Source organism: Dendropsophus ebraccatus, chromosome 3, assembly GCF_027789765.1.
Source record: "Dendropsophus ebraccatus isolate aDenEbr1 chromosome 3, aDenEbr1.pat, whole genome shotgun sequence".
NCBI lineage: Eukaryota > Metazoa > Chordata > Amphibia > Anura > Hylidae > Dendropsophus > Dendropsophus ebraccatus.
Window position 1 is genome coordinate 191,617,096 of NC_091456.1, and position 18,038 is coordinate 191,635,133.

An 18,038-nucleotide genomic window follows, 5' to 3' on the forward strand; every position below is an offset into this window, starting at 1 on the left:
TACTCTTGTGACCGCAAGCAAATCAATGCACAATCACAAGAGCGTGCTCGTCCGGGCCCCCGGCTGATGCGCGGCTGCCGGGGGTGTCCCATCCTATCCCCGGCAGCGCGCCGCATCAGTGAGCTGCCTGGGGCCCTGACTTCCGGCACAGGAAGCACACGTCAGAGACGCTTCCTGTGTCAGAAGTCACAGCCCCCGCGTACAGGGAGCTCACTGCCGGGGATAGGATGGGACACCTCCGGCAGCCGCGCATCAGCCGGGGACAGCGCCTGAAGAAGAAGCCTGAAGAAGAAGCGCCTGCAGTAGCTATGGTGAGCGCAATACCTTATCCAGACTCGTGCTGTTTGGGGGCAGCTTCCTCCACCGGCGGTGCTGGCTGGGTTCTGCCGTGGCATTTTTGGGTCTGGTCCTGTGATATGGGGGTCGCAGGGCCGTTCCATGGCCTCCCTTCCCTGACTGTGCACGCCTGCGGGGGTGGTGGTCACTGACTGGCACAGTGTGGACTTAGTGTAGGGACCCATGTGTTTCAGATACCTGCACGAGGTACATGGGGCAGTGTGGCTTGATCAATTCATACACAAAATTCTGATGTTTTTTATGCAGCCGAGAGGCACTAGTGTAAGCCATAGGTGTGAGGTGCAGCACTCTTTTCTCTCCTGTATTGCATATATATTGGTATGCTGGGCTGCATATATAATATATATATATATATATATATATATATATATATATATATATATACAGTGGTGCCTTGGATTACAATCCTAATTCGTTCCAGGACGGTGCTTGTAATCTCTTAAACTAGAGCAAATTTTCCCATAAGAAACTAAAATGCAGACAATTGGTTCCACACCCAAAAAATAATGATTTTTTATTCTGAAAAACATGTAAAACAAATGAAACAAACAGCTGAATGTGTCATATTATAAGTTACTGTACAGTATAGCAATCAGCATGTGGTGTATAATATATAACTGCATAATCCAGAAAAAAAAAAAACAGCTGCAGTAGCAGTTTGTAGATACAGGATGAGGCTGGGTTCACACTATGTATATTTGAGGCTGTATTTGGTCCTCATGTCAGGTCCTCATAGCAACCAAAACCAGGAGTGGATTGAAAACACAGAAAGGCTCTGTTCACATAATGCTGTAATTGAGTGGATGGCCGCCATTTAATGGCAAATATTTGCTGTTATTTTAGAACAACGGCTGTTATATTGAAATAATGGCAGTTATTTACCGTTATATGACGGCCATCCACTCAATTACAACATTATGTGAACAGAGCCTTTCTGTGTTTTCAATCCACTCCTTGTTTTGGTTGCTATACAGCCTCAAATATACGTAGTGTGAACCCAGCCTGAAACTGCAAATCCCAAAAATGCAGTAGCGTAGTACAACAGGCTAGAATAGAGAAGCAGGGCTGCTGTCAGAGGTCTGTGTGGTCACATGACAGCAATAGGGAAGGGGGTGGGTGCTCAGCATGGAACAATCTGGAAGTGAGAATCACAGAGCTGTGCAGGAGGACAGCGACAGAAACTTTTCTATACAGCAGTGTGAATGGCTGAGTGTGAGTGCAGGCACATTATATACAGCAGTGTGTATAGCTGAGTGTGAGTGCAGGCACATTATGGCAGCAGTGTGTATAGCTGAGTGTAAGTGCAGACACATTATAGCAGCAGTGTGTATAGCTGAGTGTAAGTGCAGGCACATTATAGCAGGAATGGAGAGGATGGGAACACAAGGGCGGACAGAGACAGCAGGGAGAATGAAGGAATGAGCAGGACATATGTGGGCACAGTATAGCAGCACTCTCTGTCCGGGGAGAGAGGGGTTACAGCTGTGGAGAGATCATCTCCACAGTCCTGTCCCTTGATACAAACCCCAGCCTGAATTGGATCTGCTATGATTTGGAAGGTGAGGGAGACTTTGGGCCCTATTACACGGGACATTATTGTGCGAAAAATCGTTAAAGGGAACCATTCACCTCGTGGCCCCCGGCAGAAACTGACATACAGTGACATAAAGGTCAATATACTTACCACATCGCTCCCGGTCCCGTCCCGGATCCCGTTGTTGACACAGAGAAATCGCTGATTCTTCTTCTCCTGCCCATTATGGTAATGAGCTGAGATGAGTCCAACATCCATAGGAAACGATGGACGAGTCCAACTTATTCATGAGGTCCTCTTCTCGTTGCCGCCTATCCACGCCTCCTGGAGCTTGATTGACGTCTTCAGTCTCCAGTCTTCTGACGAATTCCCGCGCAGGCGCCGTTGCGATGGTCTCGTCACCTCTTCTGCGCCTGTGCGTTAAACAGGATACGTGTTCAAGACAATCGGCGCACGCGCAGTAAACAGTGAGGCTGCGGAGCCGCTTCAATTGTGAACTGCGCATGCGCCGAAAACGACTGTCACGGCGCCTGCGCGGGATCCGGCGAGAAGAAAGAAGACGAGGAGGAAGAGGACCCGGCGTCAATCAAGTGTCAGAGGCGGGGAGAAGGCTGGACTTCGGACCCGGCGGCACTCATTACCATAATGGGCGCGAGAAGAAGAATCAGCGATTTCTCCGTGTCAACAACGGGATCCGGGACGGGACCGGGAGCGATGTGGTAAGTATATTGACCTTTATGTCACTGTATGTCAGTTTCTGCCGGGGGCTACGGGGTGAATGGTTCCCTTTAAATCTTTAAATGATTAAATGATTTAAACGATAATCATTCTGTGTAATTGCAGGCAACAATCGAAAAATCGTTCATATGTCGTTGATCGTTGATTTAGATCTGAACCTAAAATTATAGTTAATCGTTCGCTAAAGTTCCGCATTTTTTCACTAATCGTTCAGTGTAATTGCTCATTGTTTTGCTGGGATCAGAAGGAATAAACCGATCATAGTAACGATCGCAATAACAATCGTAGTAATGATCGTAATATGGTGAACAATTTCAGGTTAACTATAAATAATCTTGTTTGCAATCGTTTATTGTTAAAATTGCCCCGTGTAATAGGACCCTTCCTGGGTCAGAGTATAGGGCTTTAGACCACCCTGTGCAGGCCATGTCCCTCCCCCACTCGCCCTCCCACCCAGTACAGGGAGCTCTTAAACCAAAGCAATGCTCTTAAATCAAAGAAAAAATTTTTAAAACTGTGAGCTCTTCTTGCAAAACGCTCTTTGGGTCAGTTCACACCTACAGACTCGTAACGTAAATCTGGCTGCGAGTCTGTCAGGTCCTGGCAGTTCACTGTCACGACCGCTGTGTGTATGTAATTCTGCCGGCCCCTTAACCCCTTCTGCTGCCACCCGGCTCCCGCTCTGTATACATTACCTCTCCTCGCTGCACGGGTCCCGGCGTACTGCTCTCCCGCCTTGCCAATCAGTGGCTGCGGCTGGGCAACACACTGATTGGCAGGGCGGGAGAGCAGTACGCCGGGACCCCGTGCAGCGAGGAGAGGTAATGTATACAGAGCGGGAGCCGGGCGGCAGCAGAAGGGGTTAAGGGGCCGGCAGAATTACATACACACAGCGGTCGTTTAGACAGCTGCAAGTATGTAGTGACAGTGAACTGCCAGGACCTGACAGACTCGCAGCCAGATTTACGCTATGAGTCTGTACGTGTGAACTGACCCTTAATCCAAGATACACTTAAACCAAGGTACCACTTTGTGTGTGTGTGTGTGTGTGTATATATATATATATATATATATATATATATACAGCTTAGCATACCATTATACATATATATATATATATATATATATATATATATACACACAGCCGAGCATACCATTATATATATACAGCCCAGCATACCAATATATATATATATATATAAATGGTATGCTGGGCTGTAATATATATATATATATATATATATATATATATATATATATATTGGTATGCTGGGCTGTGTATATATACATATATACACAGCCCAGCATACCATTACATATATATATACACTCACCGGCCACTTTATTAGGTACACCTGTCCAACTGCACGTTACCACTTAATTTCTAATCAACCAATCACATGGCGGCAACTCAGTGCATTTAGGCATGTAGACATGGTCAAGACAAACTCCTGCAGTTCAAACCGAGCATCAGTATGGGGAAGAAAGGTGATTTGAGGGCCTTTGAACGTGGCATGGTTGTTGGTGCCAGAAGGGCTGGTCTGAGTATTTCAGAAACTGCTGATCTACTGGGATTTTCACGCACAACCATCTCTAGGGTTTACAGAGAATGGTCCGAAAAAGAAAAAACATCCAGTGAGCGGCAGTTCTGTGGGCGGAAATGCCTTGTTGATGCCAGAGGTCAGAGGAGAATGGGCAGACTGGTACGAGCTGATAGAAAGGCAACAGTGACTCAAATAGCCAACCGTTACAACCAAGGTAGGCAGAAGAGCATCTCTGAACGCACAGTACCTCCAACTTTGAGGCAGATGGGCTACAGCAGCAGAAGACCACCCGTTACTAGCAGGGTGTACCTAATAAAGTGGCCGGTGAGTATATATATATATATATATATATATATATATATATATATACAGCCCAGCATACCATTATATACAGTCGGTCACAAAAAAAAGTGCACCCAGAAAGAGACGAGCCACTATCACGAAACTTAACATGTATGTAGTGTATGAGGAGATAAGTAAATGATTACAAATCCCATGTAACTAACATCACTGCTCTCCCTTCATCTCCTCCAACATACAGTCCCATGTAACTAACATCACTGCTCTCCCTTCATTTCCTCCAACATACAGTCCCATGTAACTAACATCACTCCTCTCCCTTCATCTCCTCCAACATACAGTCCCATGTAACTAACATCACTCCTCTCCCTTCATCTCCTCCAACATACAGTCCCATGTAAATAACATCATTTCTCTCCCTTCACATTTTCCATGTCACATAATATGAGAAAATCACCTGATCCTCCTCATTGTAGCGACAGCTCTGTAACCTAGGAAACTACATTCTTTCCTCTATAGGCCACACCCCTTCCTGTAACATCACATCCCCAGCAAGTAGAACATTATAGAGACGGAAGTCATTGCTGATTAGTGTGACCCCAGCTGTAAGGTAAGCTCACAGGAGGAGGGATGTTACATTGTGTCACTATCAGTGTGACCCTAGAAGTAAGGTAAGCTTACAGGAGGAGGGATGTTACATTGTGTCACTATCAGTGTGTGACCCCAGCAGTAAGGTAAGCTTACAGGAGGAGGGATGTTACATTGTGTCACTATCAGTGTGTGACCCCAGCAGTAAGGTAAGCTTACAGGAGGAGGGATGTTACATTGTGTCACTATCAGTGTGTGACCCCAGCTGTAAGGTAAGCCTACAGGAGGAGGGATGTTACATTGTGTCACTATCAGTGTGACCCTAGAAGTAAGGTAAGCCTACAGGAGGAGGGATGTTACATTGTGTTACTATCAGTGTGACCCCAGCAGTAAGGTAAGCTTACAGGAGGAGGGATGTTACATTGTGTCACTATCAGTGTGTGACCCCAGCAGTAAGGTAAGCTTACAGGAGGAGGAATGTTACATTGTGTTACTATCAGTGTGACCCCAGCAGTAAGGTAAGCTTACAGGAGGAGGGATGTTACATTGTGTCACTATCAGTGTGACCCCAGCAGTAAGGTAAGCTTACAGGAGGAGGGATGTTACATTGTGTCACTATCAGTGTGTGACCCCAGCAGTAAGGTAAGCTTACAGGAGGAGGGATGTTACATTGTGTTACTATCTGTGTGTGACCCCAGTAGTAAGGTAAGCTTACAGGAGGAGGGATGTTACATTGTGTTACTATCAGTGTGTGACCCCAGCAGTAAGGTTAGCTTACAGGAGGAGGGATGTTACATTGTGTCACTATCAGTGTGTGACCCCAGCAGTAAGGTAAGCTTACAGGAGGAGGGATGTTACATTGTGTCACTATCAGTGTGACCCTAGAAGTAAGGTAAGCTTACAGGAGGAGGGATGTTACATTGTGTCACTATCAGTGTGACCCTAGAAGTAAGGTAAGCTTACAGGAGGAGGGATGTTACATTGTGTCACTATCAGTGTGTGACCCCAGCAGTAAGGTAAGCTTACAGGAGGAGGGATGTTACATTGTGTTACTATCAGTGTGACCCCAGCAGTAAGGTAAGCTTACAGGAGGAGGGATGTTACATTGTGTCACTATCAGTGTGTGACCCCAGCCGTAAGGTAAGCTTACAGGAGGAGGGATGTTACATTGTGTCACTATCAGTGTGACCCTAGAAGTAAGGTAAGCTTACAGGAGGAGGGATGTTACATTGTGTTACTATCAGTGTGACCCCAGCAGTAAGGTAAGCTTACAGGAGGAGGGATGTTACATTGTGTTACTATCAGTGTGTGACCCCAGCAGTAAGGTTAGCTTACAGGAGGAGGGATGTTACATTGTGTTACTTACAGTGTGTGACCCCAGCAGTAAGGTAATCTTACAGGAGGAGGGATGTTACATTGTGTCACTATTAGTGTGTGACCCCAGCAGTAAGGTAAGCTTACAGGAGGAGGGATGTTACATTGTGTCACTATCAGTGTGTGACACCTTCCCCCCCCCCCCCCCAACAGTAAGATAAACTTACAGGAGGAGGGATGTTACATTGTGTTACTATCAGTGTGACCCCAGCAGTAAGGTAAGCTTACAGGAGGAGGGATGTTACATTGTGTTACTATCAGTGTGTGACCCCAGCAGTAAGGTTAGCTTACAGGAGGAGGGATGTTACATTGTGTTACTTACAGTGTGTGACCCCAGCAGTAAGGTAAGCTTACAGGAGGAGGGATGTTACATTGTGTCACTATCAGTGTGTGACCCCAGCAGTAAGGTAAGCTTACAGGAGGAGGGATGTTACATTGTGTCACTATCAGTGTGACCCTAGAAGTAAGGTAAGCTTACAGGAGGAGGGATGTTACATTGTGTCACTATCAGTGTGTGACCCCAGCAGTAAGGTAAGCTTACAGGAGGAGGGATGTTACATTGTGTTACTTACAGTGTGTGACCCCAGCAGTAAGGTAAGCTTACAGGAGGAGGGATGTTACATTGTGTCACTATCAGTGTGTGACCCCAGCAGTAAGGTAAGCTTACAGGAGGAGGGATGTTACATTGTGTTACTATCAGTGTGATCCCAGCAGTAAGGTAAGCTTACAGGAGGAGGGATGTTACATTGTGTTACTATCAGTGTGACCCCAGCAGTAAGGTAAGCTTACAGGAGGAGGGATGTTACATTGTGTTACTATCAGTGTGTGACCCCAGCAGTAAGGTAAGCTTACAGGAGGAGGGATGTTACATTGTGTCACTATCAGTGTGTGACCCCAGCCGTAAGGTAAGCTTACAGGAGGAGGGATGTTACATTGTGTCACTATCAGTGTGACCCTAGAAGTAAGGTAAGCTTACAGGAGGAGGGATGTTACATTGTGTTACTATCAGTGTGACCCCAGCAGTAAGGTAAGCTTACAGGAGGAGGGATGTTACATTGTGTTACTATCAGTGTGTGACCCCAGCAGTAAGGTAAGCTTACAGGAGGAGGGATGTTACATTGTGTCACTATTAGTGTGTGACCCCACCAGTAAGGTAAGCTTACAGGAGGAGGGATGTTACATTGTGTCACTATCAGTGTGTGACACCTTCCCCCCCCAACAGTAAGATAATTTTACAGGAGGAGGGATGTTACATTGTGTCACTATCAGTGTGTGACCCCAGCAGTAAGGTAAGCTTACAGGAGGAGGGATGTTACATTGTGTCACTATCAGTGTGTGACCCCCCCCCCCCCCCCCCCCCCCAACAGTAAGATAAGCTTACAGGAGGACGGATGTTACATTGTGATATGTGTGATATAACTTTTCCCTTTCTGAATCAGGACATAAGGATCTGTACCGGGGGGGAGCAGCAGCTCATGATGGAGGATCAGCGGCCTGGCCTCACATCACAAGGTAAGAGGAGACCTTTCTGATTCTAAAGCAGGGGTGAGGGTCCCCTAGATACTACTCTTCCCATCATCCTCTGCTCCTCCTTATCACATGTAGCAGTGTATAATGGATTGGCTCCCTGTGTGTTCTCTACAGATGGAGGCAGTGACAGAAATCCACCAGAGAGATGTCCCAGTCCTATGTATTCCCAGGACTGTCCAGAGGGAAATGTCTCAGCAGACAATCAGCAGGTAAATGAGGCCGATCCTAAAGCACTATATCTCTATAGCGCCCCCTGTTGGGGTAAAGCTGGCAGCTTTTTGCTCCTGCACTAATAGATGTGATGCTGATAGATATATTTTGCTGGTTTCTTATGTTGATGTGTTAGATTTTCCCTCCAGTCTGCTGGATTGTACTGAATTGTTCTATATGTCCCATCAGGGGGGAGATCAGGTGACTAATATTAAAGTGGGGGATGAAGCAGAAGAAGAGAGGTTTAGGGCCGATACCCCGCGTGAGGTGAAAGAGGAGATGCCGGGAGCTGCTACCCCAGGTATGGTATAATGGATGGAGCAGGGTATATTACACACTTCTCATCCCCCTATATCCTCTAGCATCACAGATTTCTCATCTCCTGGTGGGTGACACAGTGAGAAGCCTCCGTCCTCTCGATCACTGGGCAGTAATGAGTTACCAGGGACCTCCACCTACCTTTTTTCCTTTCTAGAGCGGCACTAGACTCACTGTAAAAATGGTGCGCTCTCTTCTCCCGCTGCTGTCACTAGCTGTGGCAGCTGCCGCTATATAATCTGATAGCGTTGTGTAACCTGCATTTGTGTCCTCCGGGGCTGCCTGACACCCGACATTGCTTCCTCTTGTCTGCTGCAGCCGCTTTATGATGGATCAGTGTGATACATATATTTTGCATTGATCCCTATAAGCAATCATGGTATTGCTCACTTTAGTCCACTGGGGGCACTAAAGTAAGATTTTTTTTTTTAACCTGTTAAAGACCGATAACGTACCCGTACCTTATCACACCCTTGGGGGGGATTCAGAGAGGGCATCATGCGGAAACCCGTGTTTCAACTGCCATGCTCCTAGAGGCTATTAGCTGCACCTGCTTTTTAGACATTTAAGTGCCTGCAAAAGCCCCATCCCTAGTGGAGGGATTGCCCCCTTGCAATGTGATCGCAGAGCGGCAGATCCATACTTCTGCCCGGGCCGGGCCTCAGCATCGTACTGACTCCGATCCAAACTCGTCATTCGATTGTTCTGAGCTCCAGCAGCCCATAGTAATAGAGCACTGATCTCATGGATCAATGCAGTGTGTATATACTAGCTATGGGAGATCAGTGCAGAAGTCTCCTAGGGGGCTACAAATTACTGTTAAAAAAGTAAATAAAAACATTAACAAAAAAACAAAATCATTAACAAAAAAATTCCATCCCATAATAAAAATTTAAATCACCCTCCCCCCCTTTTCCCATTTTATAAATATAAAAATATAAGCATGTTTGGTATTGCTGCGTGTGGAATCACCAGAACTATTAAATGATCACATTCCTGATCCCACATGGTAAACGGGGTAAGAGGCAAAAACTGCCAAAGAGCAAAATTGCTAATTTTGGTTCCATAGAATTCAGAACAATTGTAATAAAAAGTGATCAAAAAGTGGAATATACGTAATCAAGGTACCAATAGAAAGTACAGATCATGGCGCAAAAAATGACACCTCACACAGCCCCATAGACCAAAGGATAAAAGCGCTATAAGCCTGGGAATGGAGCAAAGGATAACAGCGTTATAAGGAGGGAATAAAGCAAAAGATAACAGCGTTATAAGGAGGGAATAAAGCAAAAGATAACAGCGTTATAAGGAGGGAATAGACATTTAAACACATTTAGTTTCTTAAAAAGGTTTTAATTTTTTAAAGGCCGTCAAATTAAATAAATGTTATACTAGTTTCCTATTGTTGTATTTGTACTGACTTGAGGAACATAGATAACAGGTCAGTTTTACCTCTGCCCTTACATTATACATGTGCTTCCACCCGCTCAATCTCCTCCCCCCTTACATTATACATGTGCTTCCACCCCCTCCATCTCCACTGCCCTTACATTATACATGTGCTTCCACCCGCTCCATCTCCTCTGTCCTTACATTATACATGTGCTTCAACCCCCTCCATCTCCTCCACCTTTACATTATACATGTGCTTCCACTCCTCCATCTCCTCCGTCCTTACATTATACATGTGCTTCCACTCCTCCATCTCCTCCGTCCTTACATTATACATGTGCTTCCACCAGTGGCGGATTAAATGTACCCTGGGCCCCGGGCTGTCCACCCAACCTGGGCCCCCCCCCCCCCCCCCCAGCCACCCCAGCAGGCTGTGTGGGGTATATAAGAATACAGAGGTCTGAGGGGGATCAGTATATATAAGTGACCCCAGAACATCACTAATAGGGGATAGGGGGGATGTTTTTGTTCTATCCCCTATTAGTGATGTTCTGGGGTCACTTCCCTGCACTGAGCCCCCACAGATCTATGTATTCTTATATGCCACAAAGAATCCAGTGTATAATGCACCTAGGACCAAACTACAACAGCTACATGCACTACAACTCCCAGCATGTACTGACAGTCTGCAGCCCTCATAATATGCTGGGAGTTGTAGTGCCTGCAGTTGTAGTTGGGTTCTAGTTTAAAAGTTTTCGCTAGTGTACTGTAGTGACCCCGGGGCTGTGTCAGTACACTACCGCAAACAAAACACTGACCCATTTAGACCCCAATGGTACACAGGCTCTGCACACTATAGGGCTGGGTTCACACTATGTATATTTCAGGCTGTATTTGGTCCTCATGTCAGGTCCTCATAGCAACCAAAACCAGGAGTGGATGGAAAACACAGAAAGGATCTGTTGACACAATGTTGTAATTGAGTGGATGGCCGTCATATAACAGTAAATAACGTCCATTATTTCAATATAACAGCCATTGTTTTAAAATAACAGCAAATATTTGCCATTAAATGGCGACCATCCACTCAATTACACCATTGTGTAAATAGATCCTTTCTGTGTTTTCTATCCACTCCTGGTTTTGGTTGCTATGAGGACCACAATACTGACTGAAATATACTGTGTGTGAACCCAGCCTATAAGTGATTACAGTGCAGTTACTAATGACTCACAGGTGACGTCTTCTCCGATTGCCGTCGCTCACTTTTTCCTTTCCTCTCTATTTGGCGCAGCATCATGAAGACTTCTCCGGCCCCAACTCAACTGCAGGCGGGGAGCTGGGGGTGACTGGGGAAGGGAGGCAGCTGGGGCGACAGGGGGAGAAGCTGGGGCAAATGAGGCCGGGGAGGGGGGGGGGGAAGCTGGGAAGGCAGGGAAGCAGCAGGGGGTGAACATGATGGGGGTAGCAGCAGGGGGAAAAGATGATGGGGGTGGCAGCGGGAGGAGAAGATGATGAAGGGTAGCAGCAGGAGGAGAAGATGATGAAGGGTAGCAGCAGGGGGAAAAGATGATGGGGGGTAGCAGCAGGGGGAGAAGATGATGGGGGTGGCAGCAGGAGGAGAAGATGATGAAGGGTAGCAGCAGGGGGAGAAGATGATGAAGGGTAGCAGCAGGGGGAGAAGATGATGGGGGTGGCAGCAGATGATGAAGGGTAGCAGCAGGGGGAGAAGATGATGGGGGTGGCAGCAGGGGGAGAAGATGATGGGGGTGGCAGCAGGGGGAGAAGATGATGGGGTGGCAGCAGGGGGAGAAGATGATGGGGGTAGCAGCAGGAGTAGAAGATGATGGGGGTGGCAGCAGGGGGAGAAGATGATGGGGGTGGCAGCAGGGGGAGAAGATGATGGGGGTGGCAGCAGGGGGAGAAGATGATGGGGGTGGCAGCAGGGGGAGAAGATGATGGGGTTAGCAGCAGGGGGAGAAGATGATGGGGGTAGCAGCAGGGGGAGAAGATGATGGGGGTAGCAGCAGGGGGAGAAGATGATGGGGGTAGCAGCAGGGGGAGAAGATGATGGGGGTGGCAGCAGGGGGAGAAGATGATGGGGGTATCAGCAGGGGGAGAAGATGATGGGGGTGGCAGCAGGGGGAGAAGATGATGGGGGTGGCAGCAGGGGGAGAAGATGATGGGGGTAGCAGCAGGAGTAGAAGATGATGGGGGTGGCAGCAGGGGGAGAAGATGATGGGGGTGGCAGCAGGGGGAGATGATGGGGGTAGCAGCAGGGGGAGAAGATGATGGGGGTGGCAGCAGGGGGTGATGATGTGGGTGGCAGCAGGGGGAGAAGATGATGGGGGTAGCAGCAGGGGGAGAAGATGATGGGGGTAGCAGCAGGGGGAGAAGATGGGGCGGCATGGAGAGCAGCTAAGGGGCAAGGGGTACAGCCGGGTGGCAGGGGGTATATTCGGGCGGCAGGGAGCCAGGGTGAGCTTCCGGCAGAGAGAGCAGGCCGGAAGCTCACAGTGCAGCCCCGCGGCGCCCGAACTTCTCTGCTTGGCGGCGCGCAGGATGTGACGTCATCACGCCGCCAGGAGAGAAGTACGGGCACCGCAAAGACGGGAACGGAGAGAGGGGGCGGTGCCGCGGCGGACTCCGACGACAGCGCGCCACAGCAGAACATCACTCGGGGGCCCATTGGGCCCCGAAAGTGATGTGCTGCTGGCGCTGCTATGCAAGATCTTAATGTGGGCGGCGTGGGCCCCGGGCGGCCGCCCAAACCGCCCACATTATAATCCGCCACTGGCTTCCACCCCCTCCATCTCCTCCGTCCTTACATTATACATGTGCTTCCACTCCTCCATCTCCTCCGTCCTTACATTATACATGTGCTTCCACCCGCTCCATCTCCTCTGTCCTTACATTATACATGTGCTTCCACCCGCTCCATCTCCTCCCTCCTTACGTTATACATGTGCTTCCACCCCCTCCATCTCCTCCCCCCTTACATTATACATGTGCTTCCACCTGCTCCATCTCCTCCGTCCTTACATTATACATGTGCTTCCACCCCCTCCATCTTCTCCCCCCTTACATTATACATGTGCTTCCACCCCTCTATCTCCTCCCCCCTTACATTATACATGTGCTTCCACCCCCTCCATCTCCTCCCCCCTTACATTATACATGTGCTTCCACCCCCTCCATCTCCTCCCCCCTTACATTATACATGTGCTTCCACCCCCTCCATCTCCTCCCCCCTTACATTATACATGTGCTTCCACCCATCCATCTCCTCCCCCTTACATTATACATGTGCTTCCACCCCTCCATATCCTCCCCCTTACATTATACATGTGCCTTCACCCATCCATCTCCTCTGCCCTTACATTATACATGTGCTTCCACTCCTCCATCTCCTCCCCCCTTACATTATACATGTGCTTCCACCCATCCACCTCCTCTGCCCTTACATTATACATGTGCTTCCACCCGCTCCATCTCCTCCCCCCTTACATTATACATGTGCTTCCACCCGCTCCATCTCCTCCCCCCTTACATTATACATGTGCTTCCACCCATCCACCTCCTCTGCCCTTACATTATACATGTGCTTCCACCCGCTCCATCTCCTCCCCCCTTACATTATACATGTGCTTCCACCCGCTCCATCTCCTCCTCCTTACATTATACATGTGCTTCCACCCCTCCATATCCTCCTCCTTACATTATACATGTGCTTCCACCCCTCCATATCCTCCTCCTTACATTATACATGTGCTTCCACCCATCCATCTCCTCTGCCCTTACATTATACATGTGCTTCCACCCGCTCCATCACCTCCCCCCTTACATTATACATGTGCTTCCACCCGCTCCATCACCTCCCCCCTTACATTATACATGTGCTTCCACTCTGTCCATCTCCTCTGCCCTTACATTATACATGTGCTTCCACCCACTACATCATTTCATAAACTTCACTACTTTTTGTGGTTTGAAAAAAAATTAAAATCTATTTTTTACCCTGACAGGAAATCACGGTTATATCTCTGAGGGAGACTCCATGTTATGTCTGAATTATAAAGAAGAAGCTGAAGCTGTGGAGCAGCACTCTTCAGGAGAAACCCTCCTCCCCCTTACTGTAGATCCAGGACCTCACACTACAGATCTATCATATAATCCTCCTGACCAATCACACAGTATTACCACAAGGACGGGTCAGAAAAGGGGGAAAAGGATTCAGTGTGGTGAATGCGGAAAAGGATTCACAAAAAGATCAGCTTATTTTACACACAGAAGAGTTCACACTGGACAGAGTCCATATTCATGTTTAGAATGTGGGAAATGTTTTATAACTCAATCAGCTCTTTTTAGACATGAGAGAAGTCACTCAGGGAAAAAGCTATATTCATGTTCAGAATGTGGCAAATGCTTTATAAGTAAATCACAGGTTATTAAACATGCAAGAAGTCATACAGGAGAGAAACCATTTTCATGTAGAGAATGTGGGAGATGTTTTACAAATAAATCTCATCTTGTTAGACATGAGAGAAGTCACATAGGAGAGAAGCCATATTCATGTTCAGAATGTGGGAAACGTTTTATAAGTAAATCTCATCTTGTTATACATCACAGAAGTCACACAGGAGAGAAGCCATATCTATGTTCAGAATGTGGTAAGTGTTTTATAGATAAATCAAATCTTGTGATACATCAGAGATATCACACAGGAGAGAAGCCTTATTCATGTTCAGAATGTGGGAAATGTTTCACAGATAGATCAAATCTTGCTCTACATGAGAGAAGTCACACAGGTGAGAAGCCATATTCATGTTCAGAATGTGGGAAATATTTTACAAGTAAATCAGATCTGGTTAAACATAAAAGAAGTCACACCGGAGAGAAGCCATATTCATGTTCAGAATGTGGGAAATGTTTTACTAGAAAATCACGTATCGCTATACATAAGAGAAGTCACACAGGTGAGAAACCATATCCGTGTTCAGAATGTGGTAAATGTTTTTCATGTAAATCAGCTCTTGTTAGACACGAGAAAAGTCACGCAGGGAAGAAGCCATATTTATGTTCAGAATGTGGAAAATGTTTTTCCGATAAATCCTATCTTGTTAGACACGAGAGAATTCACACCGCGGAGAAGTCGGTTTGATGTTTTATATATGGAAAATGTCTTTCATGTTTAAATTCATCAAAGAATTCACAGGTTATTTTTGGTAAGAAATGCAGTAAGAATAAAAGTAACTTAACCCGTATGGTTTGTCAGACATTAAAGTAGTATGCCAAGTAAAAGCACTTGTTTTCTATCTGTATCCGACTACTTAGATCCCCAGAGTGGGAACCCAAGTCTTCAGTAGGAATGGAATGGCAGGTTGCACATGTGCATGGTCTATGGGAGCACCAGATACAGCAGAGGAAAGTGCCCATAGACAGTGAATAGAGCAGCTGCCTCTCTGTCATCTGCCGAGACTCCATTGTCTGCAGCGTACGTAGCGATCTTGACAGCGGTATTTTACTTGGATATCTTCGGCTAGCCCCGGACACCCCACAGAACCTTTTGGATCGGCAAATCAAAGTGTAAAAATGAAGAAATCGCCACTACGTACGGCATGTTATGCTACAGGCGTAAGTTACAGCATTTCCGTCCCGAAACAATGGTCTGGTTCATTTTTTACGCCGCCACGTACGATCCGGGCGTAAGTTCTTACGTAGTGTGAACTGTGCAGCCGTAGATCCTATACTTTCCATTGTACGCAAACTACGTAAATCACCGTCCGCTTATTCACGGAGCGCGCTACGGCCGGAAACTTACGTAGTGTGAACATAGCCTTAAGGAGTATCTAAGAGAAGGCCAATTTAAATTGAATTTCATGGAAAAACCACCCACTACTACCGCCTCTACCAACCTGATTGATCCTGCCTGCTAAACGGTAACTTCTTTAACCTAAATGCATAAAGAAAATTAGCACGCCCTTGAAGTGAGTCCTCCAAAAATTTATTTTGTGGCCCTTGAGGTGATCCCTCCAACATTCCCATTCGATTTGATTTATAAAAGAAAAAGGTAAATGAAAGATTGAGTTGAATTCAAGTTAATTTGAAGATTTAAAAAACAGCCGATAAAGTGGCCTTTACCGACCTACTGGCTTCTGCCTTTAAAACAGCTACAAAATGACAGGAAGGCAGTGGATACCCTCAAGAAGTTTTTATCCAGAGATAAAATAGTTCTAAATGGACAACACAAGGATCCTACTAAAATAGCAAGATTTTGATTGAAAGTTGAAATGCCACACCCTGATGTAATTGTGCATGAAAGCCTAATTATTGAAGGTAGGAAAGCCAGAAGGCACCAAAATTATTAATACCAATTGGGATGAGCATTCACAAAAAATAAGTTGAGCCCTCCAAAATGGAGTTTAGGCCCTTGAGTTGAGCCCTCCAGCTGGGAGGGGAATCGAATTTTTACTTCGCTTTTGATTAAAAACAAGTATTTTGAATAGTGTACTACTTGATCGAATACCTATTCGATCAAGCAGTACTCGCTCATCTCTACTCTTCAGCCGATTGGGACATTGGGGCAACGCCAGCGTATTCTTAAAGGAGTACTCCAGCAGACCAAAAAAACACAGACACACACAGCGTATATACTTACCATCCCTCCAGTGACTATCGCCGCTTGAATCTCCCGCCGTCCGCGTCCCTGTCCTCTCCCTCTGCTGTCTTTAGATCTCCCTCACTTCCAGGTTGCGGAGCAGTGAATGGGAGAGAAAAGGATGCTGGTGTGCATGAGCACCTGCAGCCTTTTAATTTCATGGAGCGCATCACATGGCTTCTAGCTTGCTCAGCCAATCAGGGCTGAGCAAGCTGGACACCATGGGGGAGATTTATCAAAGGGTGTAAAATTTAGACTGGTGCAAACTGCCCACAGCAACCAATCACAGCTCAGCTTTCCTTTCAGCACTGCCTAAAGCTGAGCTGTGATTGGTTGCTGTGAGTAGTTTGCACCAGTCTAAATTTTACATCCTTTGATAAATCTCCCCCCATGTGATGCCAGCAGCCTTTTCCTCTGCCATTTACTGCTGTAGAAGACAGCAAAGAGGAAGAAGACCAGGCCCACCCACCTGTTGAAGGGAGCGAGGTACTGGTAATAATCTACACCGACAATAAGAACTTGACCTACCGTGTTTCCCCGAAAATAGAACACCCTCCTAAAATAAGACACCCCAGCTCAGTGCTTCTCAAACAGTGAGGCGCCCTCTAGTTGTTGGTGAGGCCCAGCTGGAGAGGCAGTTTTCACAAAAGCAACAATGATCTGCACAGTCCTTTTGCTGTTTGCAAAAATCTCCATTTTAGCAACATTATTAATATATTTTGTACTAATTTATAAGTATATAGAGCTTGGGAGATGGGTAAAAGGTAGCCCTAGAATTATTTTCAGCTTTTAAATGGACTTTTGCCACAGATAGTGAGGCCCAGAATCCTCTTGGTCAGTCCGGTGAGGCTCAGGCATTGCCTTGGTCTGTTGGGTGAGGCTCCAGTAGAAAATGTTTGAGAAGCACTGCCCCAGCTACTCTACCCTCTAGCCTAAACTAAGGCACCCCCCTACTCTAAACTAGGGCAACCCCCCGAAAGTAAGGCTGCCTGCCGCCACCCAGGACTCACCTAATCCACTTGTGGACCTCTGAAACCAGCACCGCAGACAGCCTGGTCCATGGCCCCCAGATCCTCCGCACGTCCTGGAGCTCAGCTCTGCCACCATACGTCACCCCACCACACGTCAGGCCACTAGCACGCCGCATGTTATGCTGCTGATGTTCTCTTCCGGTGAGTATTCCAGGCAGGACGTCTTATTTCTCTCCCTCCGGCCTGCTTTTTGGGGGAAAGAGATATGACACAGTCTTATTTTCGGTGAAACACGGTACCTACAGACAGCCAAGTGCCTGAATCCGTGTCAAGGGCCCCATTTTTCTCGTGCTTTGACTATGATCTCTATTATCAACCTGCAGAGAAGAATACCCAAGCAGATACTCTGTACCGGTCCTTTGGTGTGTCATATCTAGAGGAGGAACAACAACACATTATAGACCCTCCCCGGATCGTCACTGCTGCACCCGGCATAGTTGAGGGACGTTTAATCTGGGAAGATA

The 18,038-nt window shown here is 47.0% G+C and overlaps 1 protein-coding gene across 1 annotated transcript; it reads left to right on the forward strand.

Annotated features, from left to right (window-relative positions):
• The first annotated feature begins 7,711 nt into the window (after positions 1–7,711).
• Positions 7,712–15,186, forward strand: LOC138786765 (oocyte zinc finger protein XlCOF22-like). The gene is made up of 5 exons (XM_069963800.1): positions 7,712–7,724; positions 7,875–7,947; positions 8,080–8,174; positions 8,365–8,476; positions 13,911–15,186. The coding sequence occupies exons 2-5, from the start codon at positions 7,911–7,913 to the stop codon at positions 15,044–15,046; spliced, it is 1,380 nt and encodes a 459-aa protein (XP_069819901.1). The 5' UTR covers positions 7,712–7,724; positions 7,875–7,910; the 3' UTR covers positions 15,047–15,186.
• The last annotated feature ends 2,852 nt before the right edge of the window (positions 15,187–18,038 follow it).

Bases quoted from the DNA above. Each gene is read 5' to 3' on its own strand.
- LOC138786765 (XM_069963800.1), top strand. From the start codon at position 7,911: ATGATGGAGGATCAGCGGCCTGGCCTCACATCACAAG. The intron at 8,175-8,364 runs GTAAATGAGGCC...ATGTCCCATCAG, and splicing joins TCTCAGCAGACAATCAGCAG to GGGGGAGATCAGGTGACTAA. The intron at 8,477-13,910 runs GTATGGTATAAT...TTACCCTGACAG, and splicing joins GCCGGGAGCTGCTACCCCAG to GAAATCACGGTTATATCTCT.